At 41.6% G+C, this 14,178-nt stretch overlaps 1 protein-coding gene across 9 annotated transcripts in view; it reads left to right on the top strand.

Moving 5' to 3' along the window:
* The window catches only part of LIMCH1 (LIM and calponin homology domains 1), a 324,446-nt gene that overhangs the window by 140,292 nt on the left and 169,976 nt on the right, over positions 1-14,178 (top strand). For all 9 annotated transcript variants that reach the window (XM_032852716.1, XM_032852691.1, XM_032852697.1 and 6 more), the window contains exon 3: positions 11,795-11,864. In XM_032852716.1, coding sequence (XP_032708607.1) covers positions 11,795-11,864 — 70 coding nt within the window. The remainder of the gene's footprint in view (positions 1-11,794; positions 11,865-14,178) is intronic.

Raw genomic sequence — 14,178 nt, 5'->3', positions numbered from 1 at the left:
ACCTGGGGGGCCCACTTCCTATCCATTTCCATCTCCCTAAATCCCAAACCCATACATTGGGTACCATTTCCTCCACTAAAATATGACCCTCATGACATCCTGAGTTTAGGCTTCCCTACTCCTCTTAGCACCCATGGGGGTAACAACCATATGTCCTGGCGTGGAGATGACAGCCCTGGTTTCAGGTGCACTCTCTCTTGTTTCTGATTTGAAAAGTATTTTGACTGTGCTGAGAGCAAGTAATTTGTCTTACACAGGGCACTACTCATGAGATTGTATGTTTTAACTTTGTATTTATGAGTTCTCGGTATAGTTACAGTGACTCACCATCTTTCTCTGCCTAATGATGCTTGCATGTGGCAGGAATGTCGATTAGCATTTTGGTGGAAAAAAATGGGAAGAAGGAGGAGTAATCCAAAAATCACATTGGCAATGTTTACCCGGGTATGATATCAAAAGTACAAATGATAAGAGAAAAAAATAGATAAATTGGACTACGTCAAAGTTAAAAGCTTTTGTCCTGCAAATAATACCACCTCCCAACCCACAGAATGGGAGAAAATATGATGATACTTGCAAATCATATGTCTGAGAAGGGACTTGTCTAGAATATATAAAGAACTCAATAATCAAAGAATAAACAATCTAATAAAAAATGGGCAAAGATATCTACAGAGGTATTTCTCTAAAAAAGATATAAATGGATAATAAACACATGGAAAGATGTTCAGCATCATTAATCTTTAGAAAAATGCAAATCAAAATGACTAGATAGCTCTGCACACCCACTGCAATGGCAAATTGAAAAAGGAAGGCAATAAACCTGGTATGGATGTGGAGGACCTGGAAACTTTGTATACTGCTGGTGGGAATGTGAAATGGGACATTCACTTTGCTAAACAATTTGATAGTTCCTCGAAAGGTTAGACATTGAGTTATCATAAGACCCAGCAATTATACTTCTAGGTACATATCCGAGAGAAAGGAAAATGTGCATCCGGACAAAAACGTATGCACAAATGTTTGTGACAACATCATTCATAATAGCCAAATTTTGGAAACACCCCAAATGCCCATCAACTGATGAAAGGATAGGTAAAATATGGTATAGCCATATAATGCGATATTATTTGGCCATAAAAAGGAATTGTACCAGTGCATGTGGATTCTATACTTTCAATGAGTGAGTTGTATCTCAAGCTATTAACACACACACACACACACACACACACAATACATGCATGTGTACACATTCACAATGCAATTTAGAAGTTTTGCTTCAAGATGGCTCCAGTGCTTTCTAGAGGACTCATTCCAAATGTCATTTAGTGCATTTCTAGATGTATTAATATCATATTGTAATGTGCTGCTGATATTTTAGAACTTTACTGAAGACAAGGTCCTGTCAATTGATTATATTAACGTTCTGTCTATTTCCAAAAAGATGTAAAGAAAACTTCAAAATGAAAATTAAAAATCATATTAATTAATCAGATTAATGAACATCAGGCATCGTGACCTTAGACATAGAAAGGCCATAGAAATTAGGAAACTCTGTTGCTTAAATACTGCATAGTTTTTCTTCACTTAAAGCTCCTTTTCTATAACATGAAAAGGCTTTGCTTGTAGTCTGATTCCCCAGCAATTGCCTCTGACTTCCAGAACATGTTCTCCATTCCTCTGAATAAGACTGCATTTTATATTTCTGCTGCACCCACAGGAAAGTAAAATGTGGGCTGCCTGAGAGGAAGTAAACGCAGTCCCCTCCCCCTGCACCCTTCCCATTGTGTGTCCTGTGGTACATCATAAAGAAGAACCCAGAGACTTTACTGTTTCCTTTGGGGCCAACCAGCTCCCACTGTCCTTTAAAGAGGAACAGGGTGACTCCTATCACTTTCATCCCATCCCACAGACTAACAGCAAATGAATCAAGTAGTGGTGATTGGTGGGAATGAACTAGAAGCCTGTCAGATGTACAGTAGGATTGCTTGGACCCACCTCTGGTCTTGGTGCTGAAAAATTGGTTCAACAAGAAACATTGCAAATTATCCATGTCCCTGAAGTCCATTGTAGTTTCAAAACTGGTATTTTGGGTTTCCCAGTACTTTGCCACTGTTGCTTGTTTCATTATCACGTCACTCAGCAAGCACAGATTGAAGCCCTCCCAACGACCAGCCCTCACAGTAGAGATGGGGCTGCAGAGAGAACGAACCCTTTGCCTGATGGGAAGATTGGACAATTTCTGTGATGTGTGATAAGAAAGGAAGCCAAAGAGTGTTGGGATTCAGAGGTGGGAGACATAATTTCTACCTAGGAAATGGTTGAAGGAGAGATAACATTTAAGCTGTGTCTTCAAGGATGAGTATGAGTTTGCCAGACCACAAAGAGTTGGGGGGAGGCTTGTGGTGATGGCAGGTCAGAGAGAGGGAAGAGCAAGCACTTGAAATGCTCAGCAGCTGAAGGGGCTTTGAATACTTAAGGGAGAAACTGTTGCCAGAGACTAGGACAAGTTCAAGATGGGGCAGACTGGAGATGAAGGGGAGGTATCAGGTCAATTTTCAGAAGACCTGGGATAGCATGTTAAGAGTTCCAGTAACATCCAGCAAGGAATAGGCAGCCAATATGGTCTCTGTACAAAAGAGCAGTGGGGTTATGTTTGTTTTTTAGGAAATTACAGCTGCTAACAGTGGCGACGTTGATGACTTTCTGCTGTGCACCAAACACAAATATTTGAATTTATGTTCCCAAGAAGCAGAGATGTTTCCTACACTTGTCTTGCTGTGGCCATCCTTAGTTTACAACTGCAACGTATGGCCTGTGTTCCCAAAGTTCTCTTCCAAGTCACCATTTAGAACCTGGAAGTTTCCCTATAGAACTAGTATTCTTCATAGTCTTATGTAACCCATACCACGACTGAGGTCGTGACAGTCCCACTGGAGAACCCAGGCCCTGAGGTTGTCTGGCCTTAGCGCAGCCCCTGGTGTGTGGGGTAAGTGCTTGATAACAGTATGTGGAATGAATAGGAAATTGATTCAGAATTCTAACTAGCCAAATTAGGAGCTGACTTCCCCTTTCTCGGACGGTAAAGGGCATCTTCAGCTCTTGGCTTTATCGCAAAACTCTCGGGATGACAAGATGGGTAGGGAGACAGGAGCAAGAGTTAAAGGATGGCCTGAACTTGGCAGGGAAACAGGGCCAGAGGCAGCTGTGGGCACAGCTACAATATAGCTGGGCTTGTCCTTGGAGCTTCTTACTGCCTTTCATTTGTCGGCATCCTCCCTTCCTTCCTCCCCATCCCCAGTTCTGGAGACTACGCCCATGTAGTCCTGCCCTCCAAAGGGACTAACATTAGCTCATTCCTTCCCTTCTGTCCTTTCATCTCTCCCAACTCCCAGCCTCCCTTTGACCAGAGGCAGGATGCTTGGGAGGAGAGGTGAGCAATGACGGATGTATCAAATTTCCACCTATGAGGAGGGCTGGGGTCAAAACCTGCTTGGAGATGGTAATAGCAATTGCCATTTATCGAGTGTAAACTATACACAAGGCCTGTGCCAAGGCCCTTACTCTCTCAGTCCATGGCTAATAGGTACTATTGTCCCCATTTTACAGAGGAGCAAGTTGAGGCTCATAGATGCTGAATACTTAAATAGCTTGCCTAGTGAGTTGCAGAGTTGGGATTTGAGCCCATGTCCTTTTCTTTTTTTATCAATTTTTTTTTCTTTTTTAAGATTTTATTTATTTATTTGACAGAAGCACAGCAAGAGAGGGAACACAAGCAGGGGGAGTGAGAGAGGGAGAAGCAGACTTCCTGCTGAGGAGAGAGCCTGATAGGGGGCTTGATCCCAGGACCCCGGGATCATGCCCTGAGCCAAATGTAGACGCTCAACGACTGAGCCACCCGCGCGCCCCTTGAGCCCATGTCTTTTTTGTCTCTGGAGGTTACTGTTCCTCTTGGAATTTTGAGTGCCAATCCCATAACTCTTGGTTCTGAGCCCTTGCTTCTGAAGAAGTGTGGAGAGTGAGGGCTGGTTGTTTATCCTACTCAAATTCTGGCTCTGGAAGCTTTCAGAGAAAAATCACAGCAATTTCACATTCCCGGTTTTCTTTCCACCCTCCTGACAGTAAACCTAGCAATACCAGGTTTTCGTTATGCAAAAGAAATACTAATTACTATCATTTATCCATAATTACTACATAGCACACTCACGATTACATATATCATTGCCTGTGTCAGGGTAACTTTTGTCTCCATTTTTATTTGGTTATGCTAAATTCTGTTCATGTAGTGCCATCCTTCACAGTTCATTGATCACACATGTCATCTTAAACTTAGGCCAAATAAAATCAGGGAGGATCTTGAGTGGGGGGAAAGCAGTGTCAGGGGCAAGGAGCTCCGTTACCAGGTGAAGGCACTTGGAGGGACATCCTGTGGGCACTTGGAAACCCAGAAATCACTGAGAAAGGGAAGCAGCTCGGCCAAGGCCACAGTTTAAAAGGGGGGTGAGACTGGGGGTGGTGGGCAGATTGATTTAGGTGGCTAAGACTGGTAGCTGGAGATAATTTATTGAAGTGCAGAAAGCAGACCATCACAGGAAAGCCCTCCTCCCAGATTTAAGAAGCTCGAGTTTATAATCTTAACTACCACTTGCAAACTCTGACTTCAGATGTGTGCCTGGTGGCAGTTTTCTTATCTAGATTGATTTATTGGTTTTCAGTCTCTTCTAGTCCCCCAAACCCCATAATTTCCAAACAGCAGGAAGGGCCATACAAAGGTTGGGCTGTGAGAGAGGCTGAGAATGAATCAAAAGGAATCCAAGATACTCCAGATAATTCAGGAGGTTCTCTTCCATGCTTACAGAGTAGTTCATTAGTGTTAGTGTTTTAGCATCGAGAACAAGAGTGATATGGAAGAAGAGTTTTTCCCTAGCAGATGCGGGAAAGTAAAAATGGGTCCGTTTGTCTGCAGTGCCTCCAAGTTTAGCTTGTCCCTTCCAGCTGCCCTCCCAGTGAGCCCCAGGGGAAAGGGTGTGTCCAGGTGTGTGATTTTGCATTTTAGGACAGGATTTTCTTGGGTGCAGTTTGGGCAAAGTGGGGTCCCACTTTACTGGAGGAAGATCTTCTGGAGGTCTGTGATAGTTAAGGTAATGCTGGGTGCCTTAATCTCAGTGATGTAGTACAATGGAAATGTACTTCTCACTCTTGTGTAGCTCAGTTTTGACAGCAGGGAAGAGTGGAGGTGACTTTTCTTCAGGCAGTGGTTCAAGGATCTGAGATGATAGAGACTCTATCCTTAACACATGTCTTCTCTCTCTGGTGTTTCTTCATGTGAACATCTAACCCATAAATGGGGAAGAAGAGGGAAAAGAGAGAGTTACTTGGGAGAAGTTTTAGGGTCAGGCCTGGGTGTGATAATATACTATTCTGCCTACACCCCATTGGCCAGAACTCTGTTATAGGGCTACAGAAAATTGCAAAGAGGGTGGAAAATGTAGCCCGGGTAGAAATGTGTGCTTAGGAGGGAGAGGAGATGAATTTGGTCGGTGATCTCTGTCACAGGAGCTGTATTAGAATAATTCATAGTCAGTCCCAACTTCTTGGAATTCCAAGACAAAGGCCTTGTAAAGCTCTTTTGATCTCTTCTTTGAGTATGTTCAAGGCAGGTGGCATAAACGTTCTGGATAATCCCCATTCTATATAATGCATAGCAGCAACCCTCAAAGATTTGGTGGATGTTAATGATGGCAATTTTCATTCCATCACTGTTTCGTTCATATAAATTCTTGTTTGGTTCAGGTTTCACTTTCCCCTACATTTTAGTCCATTTTTCTTGACCCCAGAGGGCTTATAAATGTTCGTCCTTTTTCTGAGGCAACTCTAAAAAGAAATCTTTAAAAATGACATCTGTAACAGATTTATGATCAGGGTTAAATTGATCTCATGCTTCGGTTCAAAAACAGTTGCCATGTTAGATTAAATGAAAGTGCATATACCTTCATTCAGGGTACATGGTCAAAAAAACCCAGAAAGTGATCAAGGAAACCACATAGAAAAACACTATGGAACCAAATTAGAAGGGACACAGAGTAGGTAATTTTGTGATCATAGCTGCCTATCGCAGCTGTACAAACCAAGGTAATGAGACAGTGAGGTAATCTCTTGTAAGGAATAAAGTGATTTCCCATGAGATTAAATATGAACTTCCCAACCCTGTACGCAAGGTCTAGATATCTCCTCTGGTCTCCCCTAAACCCTAGGATCATTATGAGACTTGAATTCATGAATTGAACGACTTGTAGAGTAAGCTGAATTTCACAATCCTTTTAAAATTTTGCCTTTAATATTTATGTCACAGTTCAATGGCAGACTTCTCATTGGTTTCGTTCCTGATGTCTGGATGGTCTTGTAATGTGACCTTTGTATCTGTATTCTCGGTGTTGGGACCCTTGCAGAACTATTATCTTAGCAGCTGGAAGAATCAGAATGAACCAGAAACTCTCCATCCCAGAATAGAGATTTGAGATTTTTCTTTTTAGTCGCAGATAGAGACAGATTTCTTCATTTCTGTTTTATGACCGTTAAACAATGGTTGAGAGGTTCCCAACGATATTAGGTATTAACAGAGTTCATGAATGCAGCCTGTGGTCTAATCAGAACACGAGTCTCATTTCCTAGCTGTCTCAACAATTGTTTATTTAAGGAATCAAATCTTTAATCTTTTAAGAACTGTATTCAATAGAATTCGTGCCGAGCGTGTCTTTAATTCAACTTCTCAGAAACTCAGGATGGCCCGTGCACTACGTGGTGTGACAATGAACCACAGATGTGCACAGTTCGTGTCTTCCTGTGGGTTTTAAATCTGTTAGTGAGCATGCGCCATGAGGGAGCAACCTGGGGTCTATTGTGTCTTCCTTTGTGTCCCTGTACCCAGCTTCAGGCCAGAACATCATGCTCCATAAATATTTGTTGAGTGTGTGAAGGAACATATGGAATAGCCTTCCTTGATACAGGTCACGGTGTGTTTCAGATTTAGAGTATGAGTTTAGTAGACACCATTTAATTTCTGCCGTATAAGAAACACATTATTTGTGCTTGCCTTTAATGTCATTAACTTTTTCCTAATTGAGGATTATCCCAGATCATGACTTGTCTTCCTGTTTCTAGTCATTTCTTATCACACGTAGATTAGGCAAGCTATACACATTTGCTGACTTGATTCATTAATGTGAGATTTTTGTCCAAGGTGGCCAGAAAAAGAAAATAAGGAAAACTTAACCTTAGTCTTCGCCAGCTGGCTAATGGAAAACTTGAAACTAAAATGACCTGAACTGGGGCGCCTGGGTGGCTCAGTGGGTTAAAGTCTCTGCCTTCGGCTCAGGTCATGATCCCAGGGTGGGTCCTGGGATGGAGCCCCGCATTGGGCTCTCTGCTCAGCAGAGCCTGCTTCTCCCCCCACCCCACCCGCCACCGCCTGCCTCTCTGCCTACTTGTAATTTCTGTCAGATAAATAAATAAAATCTTTAAAAAAATTTAAAAATAAAAATAAAATGACCTGAACTTACTTAGCAAAAAAGGGTGCACGTAGTAGACCACATGGGTATGAGTGTATAAATTTCCATTTACCAAACGCTTGCAATGCACATTGTCCCATTGGCTCTTCACCACAATCCTGGATGGAAGGTGAGGTTTTCAAAATCCCCATTAAGGGAAAACTGACACTCTGCTCAAGGGACTTCTAGTGGCCTGTGGCTAATGAGTGTAGAGTTTAGCTCTTAAAACCTAGATTACTTATTCCAAATTCACTACACCTTCCTCTTCATTAAGTGTTAAAGGTTTGTTCTTTGTGTATGTGTGAGTGTCGAGTTGTACTTTGATGGCACATACTGAAGCAGGACTTTCTAAAGCACAAAGTTTCCATATAAAATGACTGGCCTAAGACATGAAGGCTGTCTTGGCTGTGGTGCGAACCAGCTGTGCATGTCTCTGAGGGAGGTCTTCCCATCTGTCTGGGGCTGTCTTTTCTTCTACAAAAATGGTGGAATGAATACATGACCTGTCTCTACAGGACAGGATAGTTGGAGACAGTGGATCTCAAAGGGTTCGTGAATATAAAATATAATCATTGCTTTTTTTTTTTTCTAAGATTTTATTTATTTATTTGACAGACCGAGATCACAAGCAGGCAGAGAGGCAGGCAGAGAGAGAGGAGGAAGCAGGCTCCCTGCTGAGCAGAGAATCCCATGTAGGGCTCGATTCCAGGACCCTGAGATAATGACCTGAGCTGAAGGCAGAGGCTTTAACCCACTGAGCCACCCGGGCACCCCATAATCATTGCTTTAAAGCCTGTCATCAAGAACTATTTATTGAAAATATTTATATTTAATTTACATAGGTAGGCGATAGGGGTTGTTAGTAAAATTGCAGGTGAATATCCTTGACTGTTACCCATCGCTGTATTTTTTGAACTTCTCATCTGTATCCTAATGTGTGCAAGAAATGTCCTCAGTTTAATGCAAAATACAAGACAGGCAGGTGTTGGGCACTCCCGCAATGTCAATTCGGTGTAATCTTTTATTGTTGTGTACTGTAAACTGCGTACGGGACTAGAGCAATGTTTATACAAAAAAAAAAAAAACCCAAAAACCCACCCCAAAAACACAGCTGCCTTGATCTTGAAAGCATTCCAATTATTTAAGAGCACTTTGGCTTTTTATTTTTTAATTTGTGGTTAAACATTTTTTCTTTTTTTTTTTTTTTTTTTTTTTTTTTGTGGCTCTTTTGTGGTTAAGGTCCAGCATCTCGTAGTTGTTTTTGAAGAACATCGTGTGACAAGAAAGATTTCTGCCATATAATTCGGGAAAGGACAGCTATAATAAAGTCTATTAAAAAAATCTGAACCTGAATAAAAGAGGAGTTGATGGTGCATTGCTACTAAACCTATTAATACAAAGGTGCCTTTTAGAGATTTTGCTTATTTATTTGACAGATAGAGATCACAAGTAGGCAGAGAGGCAGGCAGAGAGAGGAAGGGAAGCAGGCTCCCTGCTGAGCAAGGAGCCAGACGCAGGGCTTGATCCCAGGACCCTGGGATCATGACCTGAGTCAAAGGCAGAAGCTTGAACCCACTGAGCCACCCAGGTGCCCCCAAAGATGCCTTTTAAAGGAGGATTTTCAGTTTATAAATTCTTTAATAGGGTATTTGTTATTCTTTCTGCTTTGGCTAATTAGCAACAAAGCTTGGGGGATCTGGTAGCAGTGGTTATTTTATTTCATTAGAATATTGAAAAGTATTAGAGTAAGTAGTTGATCTAAAATGCAATGAATTGAATGAGTATAAAATAAATGCTTACAGACAAATGTAGAGAAGCATTGATAGAGACCTTACTATGCACCAGGCTCTGTGCTAACTCCTTACGTATTTTGTCCCATTTAAGACTCAGTGACCCCCTGTGCAATTGGTACTATTGTATTTCTATATTACAGTCAAGGCTGAAGTTAAGGGACTTGCCCTAAGTAATAGCCCCAGGGAATGGCAGAGCTGGGCTTTGGATTCGGTCAGTTGGACTCCAGAGCCAATGCTCTCAGTCCCCGGCCAGCTCCACATCCAGTCTGCGGTCCACAGTGGTGAAAAAGGATGTAGGTCCACATGTATCCATAAGGCATATGCTCCAAGGCACATTGTTGTCCCTCCAAGTACTATTGGTAAGTGGTAAAACAAGGTGGAGGACAGTGCTTACTTATGCTACATCTGTCCTTTAAAAAAAAAATTGTATGTATCTCTATATATTTTCTTTGAAAGGTCTTTAAGGTCACCTTCAGGGAATAGTCTGGGACCCTGGGGGACTGGGGTTACGGTGAGACTTAGGTCTTTTGAATCCTTTTGAATTACCAATACTGTGCACTGATACTATTTTAAAATACAGTTAAACATGACACTGTTAAGAACTAGTGAAAAAAGTAACATATCCCAGGTGTTTATATATTTAAAAACTTCACTTTGGAGACATCATATCTATCTGCTTATTTGAAAGCATGAGATACGGAACATTAACTAACACTGCACACGAGAATGTGCTGATCCAGGAAACTTGGATTCTGGGCCTGATTATGCCACTCATCAGCTCTGGAGAAGTTACTCATTTATCATCATCAGGCTTCAATTTTCTAAGCTGTAAAATGAGGAGAGAACAAGCTGTCTTCCGACTTGAAAAACCAGTAATTCCAAAATAAGTCATAAAGAAGCACTTTTTAAAAAAGATTAGGTTCCTACTTAAAACTAAGCGGGCTCATGAGAAGAGTGCCATCTTGGCTGTCACTGGGCGAAAAGCACGTGTCTCCTCTGAGCAGTGCCTGTTGGTGGGAGCGTGCTGAAATTGCAGTGAAAGTTACCCAAACCGACGGACTGATCCTTGCTGTGAAACCAGGATCCCAGCTGTCATGAGCAGTGGGCCGATGGTTCTCAGTTCATGAATACAGTGTGTCAAAGTCAAACAGAAGCTGAATTCAAGACTAATTGCCAACCTGTTTCAATGACTCTTTTGTTACTGATTTGTAGAGATCTATCAAGCATAGGTTCTTCCGAATTTTCTATCATTCTGGACTCCGTGAATTACAACAGAAGTTGGCAAACTTACTCTGTAAAGAGCCAAATAGTAAAAATTGTATGCGTTGTGGGCCATATGTTCTCTGTCATAGTAACTCAACTCTGCTGTCACAGAAGCAGCAGTGATAATACATAAATGAATGGCTATGGCTGGCCTCCAGTAAAGCTTTATTTACAAAAACAGGCACTGGGCCATATTTGGCCCATGGTTCCTAGTTTGCTGGACCCCGAGTTGTGATAAATGCCTCCCTTAGTTTTCTCTTTGCACTGCAATCCTGAGATAAGTTACCCGATGGCCTCCCCTCTCTAATTCCTGAATGTGGGAATAAACGCTTCCCTTCTGCAGCTCCCTGCCTTCCATTATTCCTTTCTGAATAACCTAGTTCACAAATGCAACATTCCACCACATCACCCTGATGCCAGCCCTATTTTCCTTTTCCAGATTGCCTTCCTTGTTTCTTTTCGCTCTGAACTATTTCCTGACGACAGGGAGTTAGAGTTGGTTTTTTTTTTTTTTTTTTTTTTTTTACATTCCTTTGCTTATATTACCATTTTTACGTGATTTCAACCTTGACCCCCAAGATGTTTTGCTCACATATCTTCTGTACCCAGGGAATTGTGGTAAGCCTTATTTAGAGTCTTTAAGCCATGATTGGTTAACTTCTCACTAAGCATTCTCTTCCCTTTCTTAAGTGAAGATCGCCCACATTTAACAAGGCACTCTCAATGAGCAAAAGGGGTCTGGAGGTGGAATTAGTCTTGGCAAATTATTTGCAAAGACAGATGTTGGTCTCTGAACTTAATGCATTCCTGGAGAGACCCCTGCCTTGGCCAGGAGAATTGGGAGCAGGCCTTGTCTGTGGTAATAATCACTGGCTCCAGTCCTAGACAGTTCCCTCCTGACCTCCATCCCGTTCATATCCGTGTCCTTTCCCTTGGCGCACCTTCCCGTCTGCATCCCTTCTCTCCCAGCATTCCTCAGTTCTAAAACTTCACCTGCTATGGACAAACTTGATGTTGGCAAAGCTCCCCACTTGTATGCATGAAGGCTCATTGAGTACTGCGATTTACTACGTGCTTTAAATTCAATGCTTTTCCTATTCGGCAATTTAGCCGTAGCCCCGGATAAAGGTGAGATTTGTGTGATCCGTCTTGCTTTATGCCTCACTTGACATTCTGCCTTTTTCATGACAGGTTGCTGAATGCTATAAAGCCAGGACTTGTTAAAAAGATCAATAGATTGCCTACCCCCATTGCGGGATTGGTGAGTATCCAGAATTAAGATTTATTTTCCAATATTCCTTAGCTCTAACCTAAGGGTCATGACAGTGCCATTTATTACAGTTCTCCCCTGCAATATATGTTACACTTGAATGAGGATACATTGAATCCATTAAACTGAGAGGTCACTTAAAAATGAAAGATCGCAGTTATGCCTAAATGGCATTTTAATCTTTGTTTGTATCCTTCCCATGAATGATAAGGACGGTCCTCATCATTCTTAAAGAGGTGAATTTGTTTTGGGGTGAGAGGCTGATAATTAGGTTGACCCCAAGGGGAGGAATGTGATTGTAATTATGGTTTTCTCATTTCGTTTTTTACTGCATTCCCCTGGAAGGTAGGGGAGGGGAGGTAGAGAAGGAGAATTTCATGATTTACAAGCAGGACTTCCATCATAAATTGCTGGTTTTGGCCTTAAAATCTACTTGTGTTTAAATACCACATTTGGAGACCAAATCTCTTCTAAAGACATAATGGGTGCTAAGGTGATCCTTATGTCATAGGGAGACTTGTCTCAGAAAAGCCCTTGCCCTCCTGAATCTATCCGTTTAGACAGACAAAACTCGTGGGGTCACACGTGGTCAGAAGCTGAAGTTTTTAATGCATTGATATATAATTCCTGGCGACTCATGTTAGTTATGTAGTTGATGTTGCCTTTTAGGTGAAAAGAGGGAAAGTGGAAGATCAAGAAGACAAACATAGCTTAGTTCCGGAAGGACCGTGCACACATACACGTGTGCACAAAATGCTAAGGATGTATGTGGCCCAGTAAGGACTCACTGACTGTTTCCAGTGCGACCCTCTTCTCTGCATGTGGTTTGGCAGAAAACAATTAGAAAAATGTCAAGAATTTAGGCAGGCTCCTACACAGACCTTACTGAGGGTTGTCAGAAAGTTTCTTAGCCTAATCAGGATGACTAATTAAAATTAGAGGTACCTCCCTCCCCCTGCAAAAAGAGATTGTGTTTGTGAACCATAAGCGTTTTGGTAATAAGGTTTGTGGTTTCAGCAAGTTGAATGCAGTAGATTTTTTTTTTAATCATAAGAATTGATATTTCTGTGAATGTGTTTTATTTCCCATACTGGTCAGTAGGTAAGCTGGTAATTACTCTTTAAAAAATCTTTCTAATGTTGTTTGTTGGAATCATGTAGCCAGGTAAGTTAACAGATGGATAGACAGTAGATAAATCTGGAAGGAATGGATTTGAATATTTTATAAAATAAATAATCTCTATATCTGTATTATGTATTACATATAGTAATGTGTGTATATATTATTTTAGAATTTTTATGAAGTCCATTTCTTCCAAATGTTAAGGTCACAGTCTTAATACTGCTGACAAATATCTGTTTGGCCTCAAGCCTGTGGCATCTCCTGACCTTGGAACTCTGGGATTTTATGTTATAGGAATAAAATGCACAGCATGAAATCAACGGAGGTCTCAGTAAAATCCATAGAAACCAAAGCAATAGCCCAGAGACCAGAAAAGGAGAAAAGGGTTTTGAAACTTTAATTCAAATGTGAATCATGAATAATTCTAGCAAAATTACAGGTTTAGAACATGTGCGTTGATCTTTATAGCATTTCTTATCATGGATCAAATGTTACTCTTCACATATTGCCTCCATTTTAGAGCAGGCAGGAGTTTGATTCAAGAAAACAAGGGGCCCTGGTTGCTTTCCTCCCACTGCTGTCCTTGACTTTTATTTCTCCTCTTCTCCTTTCCATTTGAGTTTCCTTTCTGCTTTGTCTTTGCCATCATTTTTCCTCTTTCTTGCCCTTTTCCGAATAACACTTCCTCACTGATCTTCATTCTTTATCACTTCTATCTTTTTTACCAGTTTGTTATTGTGGTCGTTTGTAATAAGAAATATATTTAGTCTTTGTCCATGTCTAGCACAGAACTCCTAAAACCCTTGGAATTTCCTAAGCAGTAAGAGCCACGGGGACATCTTTGTAGTAATGTTTGGTCTTTTGTCATTGGTTCTTGAAATAGCGCTAGTCCTGTAAAGTTTGAAGGAGTGTCTTGTTATTCACAACAAGCCCCTTTCAACCACACCTGACTTTATGTTAATGAGGTAGGTGACTTCTGGAAAGCCCCAAGGTGGGGGGTGGAGGATGGTTGCCAGGGGAACCCTACCAGGTGATTGGAGGGTTGGAACTTTCAGCCCCACCCCCAAACCTCAGTGAAGGGAAAGGGCTGGAAGTTGAGTTCAGATGCCAGTGGCCAATGGAGCCTCCATAAAAACCCAAAAGGGTGGGGTCTGGAGAGCTTCCTGGTTGGTGAACCCAGGGA

Source organism: Lontra canadensis, unplaced genomic scaffold (assembly GCF_010015895.1).
Source record: "Lontra canadensis isolate GAN:19392208 unplaced genomic scaffold, GSC_riverotter_1.0 scaffold1, whole genome shotgun sequence".
NCBI classification, from domain to species: domain Eukaryota; kingdom Metazoa; phylum Chordata; class Mammalia; order Carnivora; family Mustelidae; genus Lontra; species Lontra canadensis.
Note: the sequence above shows the minus strand (reverse complement) of the source record. Positions and strands in the feature narration are given on the sequence as shown.